The sequence below is a fragment of the Myotis nattereri genome, assembly GCF_964212035.1.
Source record: "Myotis nattereri genome assembly, chromosome: 12".
In the NCBI taxonomy this organism is placed as follows: Eukaryota; Metazoa; Chordata; class Mammalia; order Chiroptera; family Vespertilionidae; genus Myotis; species Myotis nattereri.
Genome location: NC_138087.1, coordinates 22,789,305 through 22,804,440, shown reverse-complemented (window position 1 = coordinate 22,804,440; position 15,136 = coordinate 22,789,305). Strand labels below are relative to the sequence as shown.

The 15,136-nt window shown below is 44.2% G+C and overlaps 1 protein-coding gene across 1 annotated transcript in view; it reads right to left on the bottom strand.

The window, feature by feature from the left end:
• Positions 1–15,136, bottom strand: part of SLC24A2 (solute carrier family 24 member 2) — a 219,735-nt gene that overhangs the window by 9,508 nt on the left and 195,091 nt on the right. The window contains exons 9-10 of the mRNA XM_081104263.1: positions 11,929–12,072; positions 3,184–3,273 (exon numbers count right to left, since the gene is read on the bottom strand). Coding sequence (XP_080960389.1) covers positions 3,184–3,273; positions 11,929–12,072 — 234 coding nt within the window. The remainder of the gene's footprint in view (positions 1–3,183; positions 3,274–11,928; positions 12,073–15,136) is intronic.

The window sequence follows — 15,136 nt, the reverse complement described above, 5'->3', positions numbered from 1 at the left end:
TACGTGCCCTTGATGTGGAATCGAACCCGAGACCCTTCTGTGTGTGGGCTGTTGCTCTAACCACTGCTCAGGGCATAATTCCTTTTCATTCCCAAGAAGAAACTCTATATCTATTATCAGTCTCTCCCCATTTCCCCGTCTCCTTCCCCAAACCAAGGCACCCATTAACCTACTTTCTGTCTCTATAGATTGGACTATTTTTTTACATTTCATATAAATGGAGTCACATAACACATGATCTTTGGTGACTGGCTTTTCTTCACTTAGCATAAAATTTAGAGGTTCATTCACATTGTAACATGTATCAATACTTCATTCCTTTTTATTGTGAAATATTATTCCATCATATAGATCGATCACATTTTACTTACCTGTTCATCAGTTGATAGACATCTGGGTTGTTTACAGCTTTGGCTACTGTGAATAATACTGCTATGGATATGTGTGTACACATTTCTGTGTAGATGTTCTCTTTTCTCTTGGGTATACATCAAGAGTGGAATCACTGATCATATGGTAACTCTATACTTAAAATTTTGTGGAGCTGCCAAACTGCTTTTTAAGGTGACTGCACTATTTTACATTCTTACCAGCAATATAAAAGGGTTCCAATTTCTACACAGTCTTCCTAACACTTGTTTTGGGCTGTCTTTTTAATTACATCCATCCATCTTAGTGACTGTGAAGTGGTATCTCATTGTGGTTTCGATATGCAGTTCTCTAAGGAATAATGATGTTGAGCATCTTTTCTTATGTTTATTAGCTATTTGCATATCTTCTTTGGTGACATAGCTATTCAAATCTTTCACCCATCTTCAAAATTAGGATGCCGTCTGCTTGCCTTCTTATTATTGAGCTTTAGGGGATTTTTATACTAGTATATCCTGGATACAGTGCTTTATCAGGTATATAGGTTTGAAAATAGGTTCTAATCTAAACTCATTTATTTTGCCATATGGAAACCCAGTTATTCCAGCACCATTTGTTGAGATATCTTTCCATATATATTCTTGAAGGAATATATTTCCTTATTTCAAATTGCTATATTTTACTTATGTTTAAAAGTATAATAATGTGAAGGCTAATATAATAATGAAACAAAGGATCCAAGTGGGCAGTTTGTAATTTAGGTAATTTATAATTGAGATTAAAAGCATAAGTTCTGGAGTTTCAGAGCAGGGGTTAGACTCTCAGGTCTGCTATTTACTACCTATATGATCCTGGGCAATTTTCTCATGAACTTTAAGCTTAACTCTTTTAACTGTAAACTGTGAAGAATAATAGGTCCTCCCTCATAGGATTTGCATTTATGGACAAATTGTGAAGGGTTATTGTCAAGATTATAAGGACAAAAGGATGTGAGTTGCCTGGCACACAGTACACAATCAATAATGGTTACCACTATTTTCTCTTCTTTCGCATCTCATTCTTTCATTCACGTGTTAAAACAAACACTTACTGAGAGTTTAGTCTTGTGATAGGCATGATGACTGGTCTTTTCCTAAGAGCCAATGGAACTGCCTTATGACCCAGCGATTCCACTTCTGGGTCTATATCCAAAGGAACCCGAAACACTAATTCGAAAGAATATATGTACCCCTATGTTCACTGCAGCATTATTTACAATAGCCAAGATATGGAAGCAACCCAAAAGCCCATCAATAGAAGAGTGGATAAAAAAGCTGTAGTATATATATATACAATGGAACATTACTTGGACATAAAAAAATTAAAAAGAAATCTTACCATTTGTGGCAACATGGAAGGACCTAGAGGGTATTATGCTAAGTGAAATAAGTCAGTCAGAAAAAGACAAATATCATATGATTTCACTTACATGTGGAATCTAAAGAACAATATAAATGAGCAAACAAAACAGAAACAGACTCATAGGTACAAAGAACAGACTGATGGCTGCAAGAGGCAAGAGGGTGTTGGGGGCCTGGGTGAAAAAGATGAAGGGATTAAGAAGTACAAATTGGTAGTTACAAAATAGTCATGGGATGTAATATACAGCATGGGAATATAGTAAATAATATTGTAATAACTGTGTACAGTGCCAGGTGATTACTAGAAATATGATGGGGAATACTTTGTGAAGTATGTGATTGTATACCTGAAACTAATACAAAATAATACTGATTGTCAAATGTAATTGAAAAAAAGAAAGGCTGGCCCTAGCTGGTTTAGCTCAGTGGACAGAGCGTTGGCCCACAGACTGAAGGGTCCTGGGTTCGATTCTGGTCCAGGGCATGGCCCTGGTTGGGGCATGAGTGGGAGGCAACCAATCAATGTGTCTCTCTCACATCGATGTTTCTCTTTGTCTCTCCCCCTCCCTTCTACTCTCTCTAAAAATTAACGGGTGAGGATCAACAAAAAAAGAAGGCTGGTTAACTCCCGAAGAGAAAGTAAGTGCTACTGATTCAGGCAAAACCTCACCATCCCAATGGAGTACTACACAGCCGTAAGGAAGAAGGAAATAGCGCCATTTACAACAACATGGATGGGCCTTGAGAACATTATGCGAAGTGAAATAAGTCAAACAGAGAAAGCTAAGAAGTATATGATTTAACTCATATGTGGAATATGAAACTGAAACTAATGTGCACGAACAGAGTGTGGCGGTTGCCAGAGGGAGAGGGTGGGGGAAGAAAGGGGTCTTAATATGACGTGACAGGAGAGGATTTGACTTTGGGTGGTGGGCACATGGTCCTATATACAGATTTTGTAAATTAGTAATCCACACATGAAACCTATATGTTCATAATGTCACCCCAATAAAATTAAAGTAATAATAAAAAAATCAATGGGTGAGGATTAACTAAAAAAAAAAAAAAAAAAAAGGAAGGCCGGTTAACTCCCGAAGAGAAAGTTAGGGCTACCGAGTCAGGCAGAACCTCAACATCCCTCCCAGGCCTGAGCCGGCTTGGTTTCAGGCTGCAGCGGGCCAGAAGCAGCTCGGGTTGCCTTCCTTCCTCCACATGCCTGACCGGAGCTTTCTGACCTCACAATCCAGGGAAAGGCCAGGAGACACGGGAAAGTTAAGTGGGGCAAATTCCTTTAGTCCTGGAATATTTAAATGGTCTCGTCAGACACAATACTGCTGTGACAGTCTCGGAAAGCAAGCACACTGATTAACAACTTAGCAACACCAGGCAGATGGCATCACGGTCAAGGTCTTACCTGGTGTGCCCACCAGACCATTAAGTAAGAGAATATTGCGATCCAGGTGATGGCGCCGAAGAACGTGATGGGGAAAAACTTCCTTGCTGACTGAAAGAGAACCAGGGAGAGGCGAGAGCGTCAGTTCTATCAGCTGAGTGGATCTGACAGTCCAAAGCTAAATCCACCGAAGCAGCTGGCCGTCTTGGTAGGGCTGGCAATCAAAAGGCCCTGACCACCCCTGGGCAAGCTGGGACAGTAAGATTCTCGGGGAATTTGAACTTGGTTAGAGCCAAATCATTGCAAAGCTAGTGCCTGAGATGGAACTTTCCTGAAGAGAATGTCTTCTCCTGCTGCTGGATGCTCAGATGCCCTTCCCAAGGCCTGGTTTCTCAGCCTCGCCTTCAACCTATTAACCACCCCACATCCTCCCTCCCTCTCCTGCTCCCTTTTCTTTCTTCCGCTCAAGTTCATCAGAATCAGTTTCTATTACTTCAACCCATGCATCATAATAATCCACATACCACAAAACCTATGGGATTAATTACATTGTACAAGAAACAGGAAGAATTCAAAAACAAAGTGGCTCATCTTACAGTCGCACGAGTGGTCAGGAAAAACCACACCGAAAAAGCCATCACCATGGTTTCTATAGATCCCTGATCATGGCCAGTCGGGGACATTTGAACCACTCATAGGGACAGGACACACAGATGCCCAACTGTATGTCTTTCCATGGGGGTGGCAGAGTGGACACTCCTGGGATGTTCTCCATCCTTAATTATGTCCAATCTGTCTTTACCGCTGGACTTTGTGCAATCTCAGGCTTACAGTACAAGCACTTTAAAAAATTCTTTATTGTTGAAAGTATTACATAGGTCCCCCTTCCTCCCCATTGTCCTCTCCGAGCTTGCCCCTGCACCCCAGCCTTGGCCTTCACCCCACCCCCATTGTCTGTCCATTGGTTATGCTTATATGCATACATGTTCTTTGGTTGACCTCTTATTTCCCCCTCCCCACACCCACCCTCCCCTGCCTTCCCTCTGAGGTTTGACAGTCTGTTCGATGACTCTGTAAGTATGAGCGCTTTTAAAGTTTCCTTCAAACATCAGCCGGAATCAGACACTCAAAATGCAGTGTTTCTTACCTGACCCCACCGTAGGGAAATCCAGGCTTGCCCTATCGTTAGTGGTTTTTCTGTGGAGGCCCTTTTTGCAAAATGTTTTAAGAGCCTATCACCTGTTATTGCCAAACACTTTTTATTTCAAAGCTTTCTACTTTGAGAAACAATCTATTTTTTGCTTTGATAATGCCATCCAATTTTGTCCAGAGAAATGAATCCCGGAGTTGCCTGGGATGAAAGCTATCTCAGCTGTCTGAAGGGCTGACCTTGGGCAATCATGTAGAACACTTTTTGCTATGGCTTCTGAGAAATCCATTAAAAGGAAAAGATAAACTTGTGCACGGTAATCTTTTGAATATCCATAAGATGAACACAGTCTCTATCGCTCTAAACCAGGCTTATGTTCTCTTTACTAATTTCAAGTTTTCAATATGCTTTTATTGTCATTCACACAGTTCTGTTAAATTTCACAATAATCATGCCTCTCTTTGAATGACTGTGGCTTTTCTGGGGTCATTCGTTAGCTGGGCTATCGGGCAGACCAGTGGGCTTGATGAAACTGGGGAGACAGCAGGCCACAGTGAGTAGCCACAAGCTTATTCTCAAATACTGCCACCCACCTCTACCATCTCGCAAATATTTTGGTCAAAGATTCAGACCCCTTTGGGGATGTGAGCAGTTTAACAGGTTATGGGAAAAAGAAATCCATTTTTCAAAGTGGAGATTGAGACATTCACTTTAAATATATTTTTTATTGTTGATAGTATTATGGATATCTCCCATTCCCCCCTTCCTCCTTATCCCTGTCCTTCTAGCTCCTACCCACCTCCCAGGTCTTCACTATGCTATTGCCCGTGTCTGTGGGCTATGCATATAAGTATATAAGTTCTTTGGTTTATCTCTTCTTCTGTCTCCAACCCCACATCAAGGTATGTCAGTCTGTTTCATGCCTTCATGCTTCGGGTCTTATTTAGTTGGCCAATTCATTTTGTTCATTGGATTCCACAAATAAGTAAGATCACGTGATAATTATCTTTTTCAGATTGGCTTATTTCACTTAGCATAATATTTTCCAGGTCCATCTATGCTGTCCCAAAGGGTAAGAGATTCCTTCCCTCCTGTTTTACAGCTGCATAGTATTCCATAGTGTAAATGTCCCACAGCTTTTTTATCCTCTTACCTACTAATGGGCACCTGTGCTGTTTCCAAATCTTAGCTATTGTAAATAATGCTGCTATGAACATAGGGGTGCATATCATCTTTCTGGTTGGTGTTTTGGGGTTTTTAGGATATATTTCCAGAAGTGGGATCATTGGAGATATTCACGTTAGAAAGCAAATTCCTTTAAAACTGGGAGTTCAGCTGGATCCTGGAGGCCAGATTCCCTGAGCCTTGGGATTGCCACTGCTAAGAAATCAAGTTTCCCCTGCAAGGCATTTAGCTGATTCCAGTCTTCATCCTTTTTCTCTGGTCACAGGTCACTGTTCCGGGATCCCAAGTGCGAAGAGGGTTTCATCTCCTATGGCCCCACTCTGACACAGGGAAGAGAAGGGCGGGGCCACACATGTGGCCGAACAGCAGTCAGTGAGCTTGATTCTGAGCATCCTGTTGAGGGGAACGGAGCATCATCTCCATAGTTGATGGGATGGCACCTGTACTGGGTACCCCGGGAGGGTCCTCATTTCATAGATCGCTCCCTATCCAGCTTAGCTCATTTACTAAGTATGTAGTTATTATTTTTTATAACTTTGCATGTCTGCTCAATGATGTAATGTCACAACTCAGAATCAAGTCATTTGAATATATTTCTCATCTAAAAAATATCCCTGAACCATAGACCATTCCCAGTCAAAAGGTAGAAAGTCAGGCATCAGACTAAGGATTTAAAGCAATTAAGTTCAAATCAGTATTAGTGAAAACCTCTCGAATTCAAAACTTGGTGCTTATGATTCTTAATCAAGAAGCCCATTAGTAATGAATGAGCACTGAAATGTACCTTGATCTAGTGTAATATTTGGGGATCATTAAAAAAGGGTTAAAAATAACTTTTTCGGGTGACTTTTCAGGTCTTCATCATTAACTAGGGGTAGGTAAACCTGGCACCTACTCTGTACCCAGGTCTTGAACGAGACATAAAATTCAAAAGTAGGTCTGACTATACAGCAGGTGCTCCCAACATCTAGGTTATACCGACTCTTTCCAAAAGAAAAACAGGGCCAGTAACACTCAAAATATACCCAGCCACAGACACATAATCATCACCATCATTATAACACTAGCCTATGCTCTGAAAGCCAGAAAGTATAAAGAGCATCAGGGAAGTGTAGACTAGCATCCCAGCTGCGTGGCCATCTGCCGCACCCAGCCTCCCTGTCGTCCCTGCTCTGGAAGCATCTCCCTTCGAGCATCAGCAGTTTGGCTCAGCGCTGCCCAACTGTCAAACTACCTTACCATTTCCAGACTCACAGCCCAGGTTATTCCTTCTTCTTTCATTTTTTTCCTGAACGATTCCCCTCATTTGGACTCTATGGCCTCATTCCAGGCATCACGGCCCAGCAGCACCTGGGCAGTTATTTAGTTACCGTCTCCATGGAGGGAAGAAAATAGCCCTTGCAGACAAGGGCTGCCATGTCAATTTATGGTTAGTAATGGGGGCTCATCCTGACATCTGCTGGGATGGGCTTAACGCTAATTAGCAAAAAGCAAATTGTGTCCGTGTGCCGGCCATTTTGTTCCCAATGTAATGGCTTCCTTGTATAATTGACAGCTAATGTTCTCATTAGAAGCTTTTAGTACATCAGAGTGATATTTTCTTGGCTTGCAAAACGTTGCTGAACATTAGCTCATTGCACAAATTAGCCATATCCCTACTAATTTAAACTCGACAAATACTCACTGAGCATCTACTCTGTGGAAGATTCTGGGGCGTACATATTTAACAAAGTTCTCCAAAACAATCCTATTAAAGATTAAAAGTATGGTTTCTAGATTAATAGGACAGGCATTAAAATCCTTGCTGATGTCCGGCCAGTGTGGCTCAGTGGTTGAACGTCAACCCATGAACCAGGAGGTCACCATTCAATTCCCAGTCAAGGCACATGCCTGGGTTGCTGGCTTGATCCCTAGTAAGGGGCGTGCAGGAGGCAGCCGATCAATGTTTTGTGATTGATGTTTCTATCTCTCCCTTCCTGTCTAAAAAAACAACACCAGCCAATAAAAACATATTAAAAAAAATTCTTGTTCACCAATTACCAGTGATGTGTCCTGAGACAAATTATTTAATCTCTCTAAGCCTCAATTTCTTCATCTGTAAAATGGGGGAATAGCAATATCTAGTCAGTCTGAGGATCTCATGCACATGGTGTCCAGCAAAGTGCCAGGCACACAGTAAGTGCACAGATAACAATGGCCATTATTATTTGACTATATTATCCTCATATTGGTTTTTTTTTTAAGAGATTAGGAAATTGAAACTCAGGGAGGACCAAGTGACTGTAGAGACCTGGAGTCTTGGCTTTACCTCTTCTTAGCAGGGTGTGCTTGGACAATCACTACGCTCTCTGGGTTCAGTGGCCACTTACTCCTTGCTAGAGCTGTGCTGGGCACATGGTAGACATAATAAATCTACTTGGTGAATGAATCAATGTGTGATGAAAATAGCAAAAACCTTGCTGCGTTCTCAGGTACCTTCCTAGCTCTGATGAGTCATGTTTTGATATCTCATTGGGTGTGTTCCCGATTTACAAGAACACCCATCCTACGCCATGAAAGGATCTATCTTTTTGGGTCTTTATTTCCTTTATTATTTTCAATTTTCATCAAAGACATGTTCCTCATTAAGGTTTACATTTTAGTTTTTTTTTTTTTTTTTTAATCTTTCAAAACAAAGCCATTAATTTAAGGAAACTATAAAAGTGAAGCCCAGACTAATTATCTGAGCTGGAAGCGTATATAATACAACAAACACTGTCGCATCATTTGCATATAAATGAAGTGGAAATGAAAACAAGCGGGGGTGCCATTTACTCTGAAAGTAGATGTATACATTTTTTAAAAAAAATCGTGTTTTCTTTGTAATTATTGTCAAGGTTTGGATGTTCATCTCCATGGGCAATTCAAAAACTACTGAGGAGGATGGAGGGGCTAAATGGTGATGGGAAACAAACAAAACAAAACACTACACTGAGGAGGCAGAGCTGCCAGGCCCTGAGGAGTAGCAAATGTCCACTAATTAATAATTTCTGACTTGTTCTCTCCTCTTTCTGGGTAATTTTTCAAGAGGCCCTGGGGCAGTACATGAGGAAGTAGCATGCTTCCTTTCATTCGGCATTTCCTGTATGTAAAGGGTAACCACGTAGTTCAACTTCCAAACCTGTACCCACAGTAAACGAGGCCTGCCCTGGGCAAACGGGCTGTGCGGTCACCTTGAACACCGTCCTGATGGCTATCTCTTTATGCTTTCCTGAATCACAGACGGTCACGGCTGCCCGGGACTCTAGAGGTCTTCCATCCTGTCTTTCACAGAAGAGAAACATGAGGTCCAGAGGTGAGAAGTGACTTTCTCAAGGTTGCGCTGCTCACGAGTCGCTGGGTAAAACCACCGCCGTTTACCATGGTAGAATGAGAATGCCGTGGCGTCAGCAGACCCGGGTTCGAGTCTGGCTCCTCTCACCGACACAGCTGTGCAGTCTTGCTCTGTAGTTCCATGTGGCCATGCTTGGCTCCCTCTACTCAGCTTAGAGTTCCTTAAAGGTAGGAACTGTGAATTCTGTGTCTTCCTATCTCTTTTAGGGCACAAGTGTGATACTTGGCACGTAATAGGTGCTCAATAAATATTTGCTGAAGGACTCTAAAACCAACCAAATGTTCTGGGGGGTGGGTGTCTCATTTCTGCTCGGGAGAGCACATAGTATACTCCGAAACAGATAGGGCACATCTAGTCCACCCCAGGGATGGCACTTGGGGCTACAATGAGCCGAAGTCCCATTGGCTACAGTGGCCCAGGCTGCAGGGGAGCGCTCTCACGCTGCCTGTACAGCGAGTGACCCGCCAGTGGTCCTGCAGAGGAGAGGGATATGTACAGCTGCGTTTTCTTGCTCTGCGCCCCTGGGAATTGTAGCATCAGCCAGCGTAGTCGTGCTGCTTCAGGTAACTATTGCCACAGCAGAGTCTTGACTGTTGTCCAGGAGTTGCTGGTTGAGAGCTGGATCTTCTCGAACAGTTTCCTTGTCCCTCCAGCTCAGATGATGCAGAGGATGAGCACCTTGTCAGCCTTTTCTCTAGGAGTCCCACCTGACCCTGAGAGCCCAGAGCCTCCAGCTATTAACATGTTTTTCCCATTCCTGCACTTTTCCCGGTTGTGTGCTGACATCTTCTTATTAGCCAATCATCCTCTCCTCTGGGCTGTGCCACAGTGAGGCCTGCTGTGGGGATTTACAAAAACATGTCTCTCTCCCTGATTTTCCTCCCTGGGGCTGAGCAAAAGCATTGGGCTAAACGGAGAAATGGAAATACAGAGAGGACGCAAGTGAGTGTGCGCGCGCATGTGAGCACGCACATCTCAGAAATGCCATGTGATGTGAGCCAGGAAGAAACTGCACACATCCCAGCTGCTGGGCTGTGGGTTTCCAGGAGGCCAGCCTTTGCAGAGAGCAGGTGCTCTGCTACTTGTTGCTTTAACTTTACTAGGAAACTTCTGTCGGGAGTCTGACAGGGGGTCCTTATACAAGGGCAGTGGTCGGCAAACTCATTAGTCAACAGAGCCAAATATCAACAGTACAATGATTGAAATTTCTTTTGAGAGCCAAATTTTTAAAACTTAAACTATATAGGTAGGCACATTGTTATTAACTTAATTAAGGTACTCCTAAGGCTTAGGAAGAGCTACACTCAAGAGGCCAAAGAGCCACATGTGGCTCGTGAGCCGCAGTTTGCTGACCACGGCACTAGGGGGTCCTTTCCTGGCCTGAACTTTACAAGACATGGCTCTCCAACAGGCTGGATTTTTTATAGGTCAGGTTAATGGGACAGAGTTTTTCTTTGGTCTTTTTCAAGTGAGGAAAGTGGATCATCATGACTCAAGAGTTATGCTAAATTATGTTGGATGTTACCACAGTAGTCTATTCCAAATGCTTTCAGAAATAATGCTTTCAGATGTCCACCTTCTGGCATCATGAAATATGAGAAGCTCACGCTGTGTGGTCACTGGGGCCTGACACTGAATCTCAGCTCCCTCCCCTGGGAAGTGACCAGGCATGAGTTAATTTCTTTGTACCTAAGTTTCTTTCTACTTATGCCAACTATTTACACACTAGAGGCCTGGTACATGAAATTTGTGCATGGGTAGGGTCCCTTGGCCTGGCCAGCGATCAGGGCCAATCGGGGCCTTCCTTCCCCTGGCTGCCGCTAGTACATCATAGCTAGCGCTCAAACTCCCAAGGGGACAATTTGCATATTAGCCATTTATTATATAGGATATGTATTTTTCTCATACCAGTTGTTTCCTGAGATGCCACAATATGCTTTATTGAAAATACCTAGGGCAGAAGCTGATACATGATGATAGGTATACACTTTTGTGGAATGAGTATGTGTCTACAAGGCTGTAACAACAAGGAATTATTTTTCAGTAATTCCTTCACCCTTTGGGGCAATGGCCTTAGAACCCAGTTTAACAACACTGGGAGGGGGTGTTCTTTTGGTTTCATCTACATTCAGATTGTACTTTGCTGATCATAAGATGGTATTATGTTCACAGCACCCAGTACATTACTAACGGCAGAAAAGAATATTGGTTGCAGTAATGATAACAATACAGGAAGGAGATCAGACGTGCAAACATTTGTACTACATGAATGCATTTCTTTAAATTACTTTTTGAATCAAATGAGTAATCCATGGACATACATATTCAAAAAAATGTGAGTGTTCAGGGACAATGCTGTGGTGGTGTTAAAACGTGTGCAAATGCTGTGACACTCTTCCTCTCCAGAGTGTCATACACTCTAGGACCCAATGTAGTTTAGGTAGACCTTCTGTCTCCTCACCTTTAATCAGGACAAACTATGGCTGCCTTGACCTGGAACGTGCAGCTCCACTGAGTCTACGTGGCTTCTGCGACGAGTGCATCGGACGCCGTGCAGCTCCTGCCTTGTGCCGCTGGAACACCTACTCTCAAAGCCTGCTCTGTGTGGAAGACACCTGCCTGTCTCGAGGCCACCACACCCGAGGAAGCCCCAGTCACACGGAGAGGACACGCCTAGGCTTTCCAGTAGATGATTCTGGCTGCGTCCAGCCTTTGAATCGTCTCTGCTCAGTTGGAGAAGCCTCCAGCCTCCAGCCATGTCACTCTTCCCAGCCGAGGCCAGAGACATGGCAGAGCGGAGGCAAGCCATCGCCAATGTGCCCTATTCAGATTCCTGGAACACATGGTGGTGGTGTCACACGACTAAGTTTTGGGGTGGTTTCTCACGTGGAACCAATAATGCAAACAGTCCAGGTAAACTTCAGGCATCTATAAGCATGCGCATGTACTAGTATATATGTTACCCCCTTTCCCATTTAAGACAAATAGAAGCAGACGAAGCATCCTGTTATATACTGTGCTTTCAAACAAGGAATCGATTCAAAAATGCTTTACTCACAGGTTTGCGGACATCAGGCAAGGTGAGCCAGAGAGGAAACACTATGGGGAGGACAATGAGGAACGTGACTTGCTTGCGGGGGTTAGGGGGCCAGGCCAGGCTGAGAGGCTGGTCATCCTCATCGTCACCCGTTTCTGTGGTCTGCTGTGGAGAGAGAGAGAGAAACACATAAAAATGAACTGATGATCATGCCCACAGGCCGCAGGAGCCAGAGCACAGAGCAGGGCGGAGGCTCCGCGCCACTTCAGGAGTTTGCTTGGCTCATGCCAGGAGCTTCCTCCGTGCATTTCTTAGGTTTGTGAGAGAGCCCCACCCGCCACAGTCTGAATTCGAGGGACAGGCAATACCATGCCCCGCCATGAGGACTTCAGAATGTTCTCTTTCCTCCCTGAACACTCTTTAGCACCTCAGATGGAACTGGTCATTCACTGGACTGGGCTACAGCTGTGACCCAGGAGCTTTTCACAACAAATCATATCTGCAGAGCAAAAGACCCGACACCCACCTTCTCCTCCTCCTCCCTTCTCCTTGAGGACAGAGCCAAAGGATTCATCATAGAAATCCTTGGGAAGAATATGAAATGTTTTTTTGTTTTGTTTTGTTAATCCTCCTCATCCGAGGATATTTTTCATTGATTTTGAGAGTGAGTGGAAAAAAGGGGGAGACACACACAGAGAAACATTGATGTGAGAGAGACATATCAATTTGGTTGCCTCACCATGCGCCTTGACCAGAATTGAATCCAGGACCCTTCAGTCCTTGGGCTGACACTCTATCCTGAGCCAAACCAGCTAGGGCTATTAAATTTGTTATAAAATTATTTATTGATTGATTAATAGCACTGATTTTGAGTGGGCAAATGAAAGTAACCACAGCAATAATTCAGTAACAATACTCAACTCCCTTCACTGGCCCACGGATTACTGTGTGGTTGTGAGTTTTAACCAGTTTGATCATCTCATTACTAGTAAATCCTAAACCATTTTACTTCTAGGCAAAGGCTGATTATGCAAACATGTGTCCCATCCATCCGCGGGCACAGGGTTGGGAAGTCGAGCAGGACATGGAGCCTGGGGCTGTCACCGGCACGCGGCCCCAGAGCTGGGAAATCGTCAGACTTTCAGACGTGGCAGCAGGCAGCCAGGGCTTTATTCATCACCTGCTGACGCCAGCAGCTCCTGAAGTCCCAGAGCCAGAACAGACAGACGGCGGGTCTGGGCCTGGCGGGATGACCGTTAGCCTGTCAGATGGGCCCCCCGAGCCTCCGAAACAGCCCTGCAGACAGCATCCATCACTTCCATCCCTGCTTGTTTAGAAATGAAAGTGCGGAAGCAGGACCAAGCATCTGATCTAAAAATATCATCAGGAACTTTTCCAGGATGCTTCCTTTGGAGGCCATATAAATAACCCGCACAGGCTTCTTGCAGCGCTGCCCGTGGCTCTTCCTTTCAGCATCGCGCACTATTTCCAGCAGCAGCGCTGACTCCACCGGCGCCCCTCTCCCGAAGGAGCAGGCAGGTGGGCAGGTGCAGGCCGGTGGGATAGGGCATAAGGGCTCAACGAGAGGCCGGGCTGGGTGTGAGGCCAGACTCATTGCAGTGTTATGTTTACTTATAATTTCAATCTGAGAGCTGCCAAAAGGAGTTGTGGTTTACCCAATCACCCACACGCTCTCTCCAGGAGTTAAAGTTAAAAATAATAACAATAATTAAAAAGGAATCTTAAATCATACTAGACAGGGTTGGTCTTAACAGGTTCTTTCTCATTGGGCGTATGTCCTTGGCAGTGGGTAAAATAGTTTATAAACAGCAAATAGGCTGGAATGAAGGGGATTAGGTAACAAGGTAGAATTAGGAAGTTGGCGCAGTTTAATTTGGTCGCCCAGATCCTCATTAAATATACGGCTCACATTTTCCATCCCTTTGCTATGCAACATGTTGGGAGAAATGAAAGATCTAAAATGAATAACCTACATTCCTACCTTAGGAAACCAGAATAAAAAAGAGCAAATTAAACCCAAAGTAAGCAAAAGGACAGATTTTAAAATATTAGAGCAGAAACCAATGAAACTGAAACCAGAAAATCAATACACTCAACAAAACCAAAAGCTGGTTTCCTTGCTATGCACTTTGATGTGGTCCACTTACTGCTTTCTCTCCTCATCCTGAGGGCTCCCACCCATGGGGGAGGCATGGGAGTGCTGTCCTGGTTCCCCGTCTGAGCCACCCACCCCATCTCCTCCCGGGAATGCAGCAGATAGAGTGCATATCATCCCCAGTTGAGATCTCGGTCTCTCCAGGTGTCAGCTGGCTACCTGAATATCTCTGTTCATGAGGCCAGTGAAAATGAAGGAGACAGGTGCATTTTAACTGTTCCCTCCCAGATATGGTCATCTTTTCTGTTTAACCCAAGTAACTGACTTTACCTCCCCACCTGATAGATGCCTCAAAATGAGGAGGACCATGGGAGAGTCGAGGCATTGCATCCTTCCGAACAGGTCCCCGGTCTCACATGGGATGGTTGGTTCTATTGTCAGGGGATCCCAGCACTTCTCTGAAGACTCACCAAGCTGATCGGATGGGTTCATCAGGCTCCTCCCCCTTCCAGGGTTGACACTCCCTCTGGCCTCCCACTACCGTCTGCAATCTAGCAACTTCTTCTACACGCTAAGCTAACCTTTTTGTGACAAAAAAACATAAGCAACTCTTTATGACTCAGATCATTTAAATGACACCAACAGATGGTGACATTTCATCAATAGCCCTTCTGCTCATAACCTACGGAGTAGCTCCTTTCCCCATCTGCCAAAGTCACCAGGCAGGCAGTGCCACCAGCAAATGGCAGAAAATAATTGTCTGTTTAGAGGCATAAGCTCTAAACATGCTACTGTCCAATGCAAACAATTAGCTATACTGTACAGCTTCCAAAAGTTGCACTTGGGGTGGTTGTTGCTAGGGCAGAAATGGACCAGGAGAGACTGTGTCTTAGGGTGCACAAACCGTGCTCTTCGTGGGGACTTCATAGGCTCGTGGGGGACCAGTCCTGCTACAGAGAAGTCCAAGAGCCCAAAACCCAGGGGTGGATTCCAGAGGTGTCTAGGGAGCAAGGCTGTCAGCATAGTTTAGGGGAAATTGTCTTTTTCCAAGTGCAGTCTCACTCTGGTTCAATGGGCAACAGCGTGTGAAATGGTTAGAAAGTGAGAAAAAAA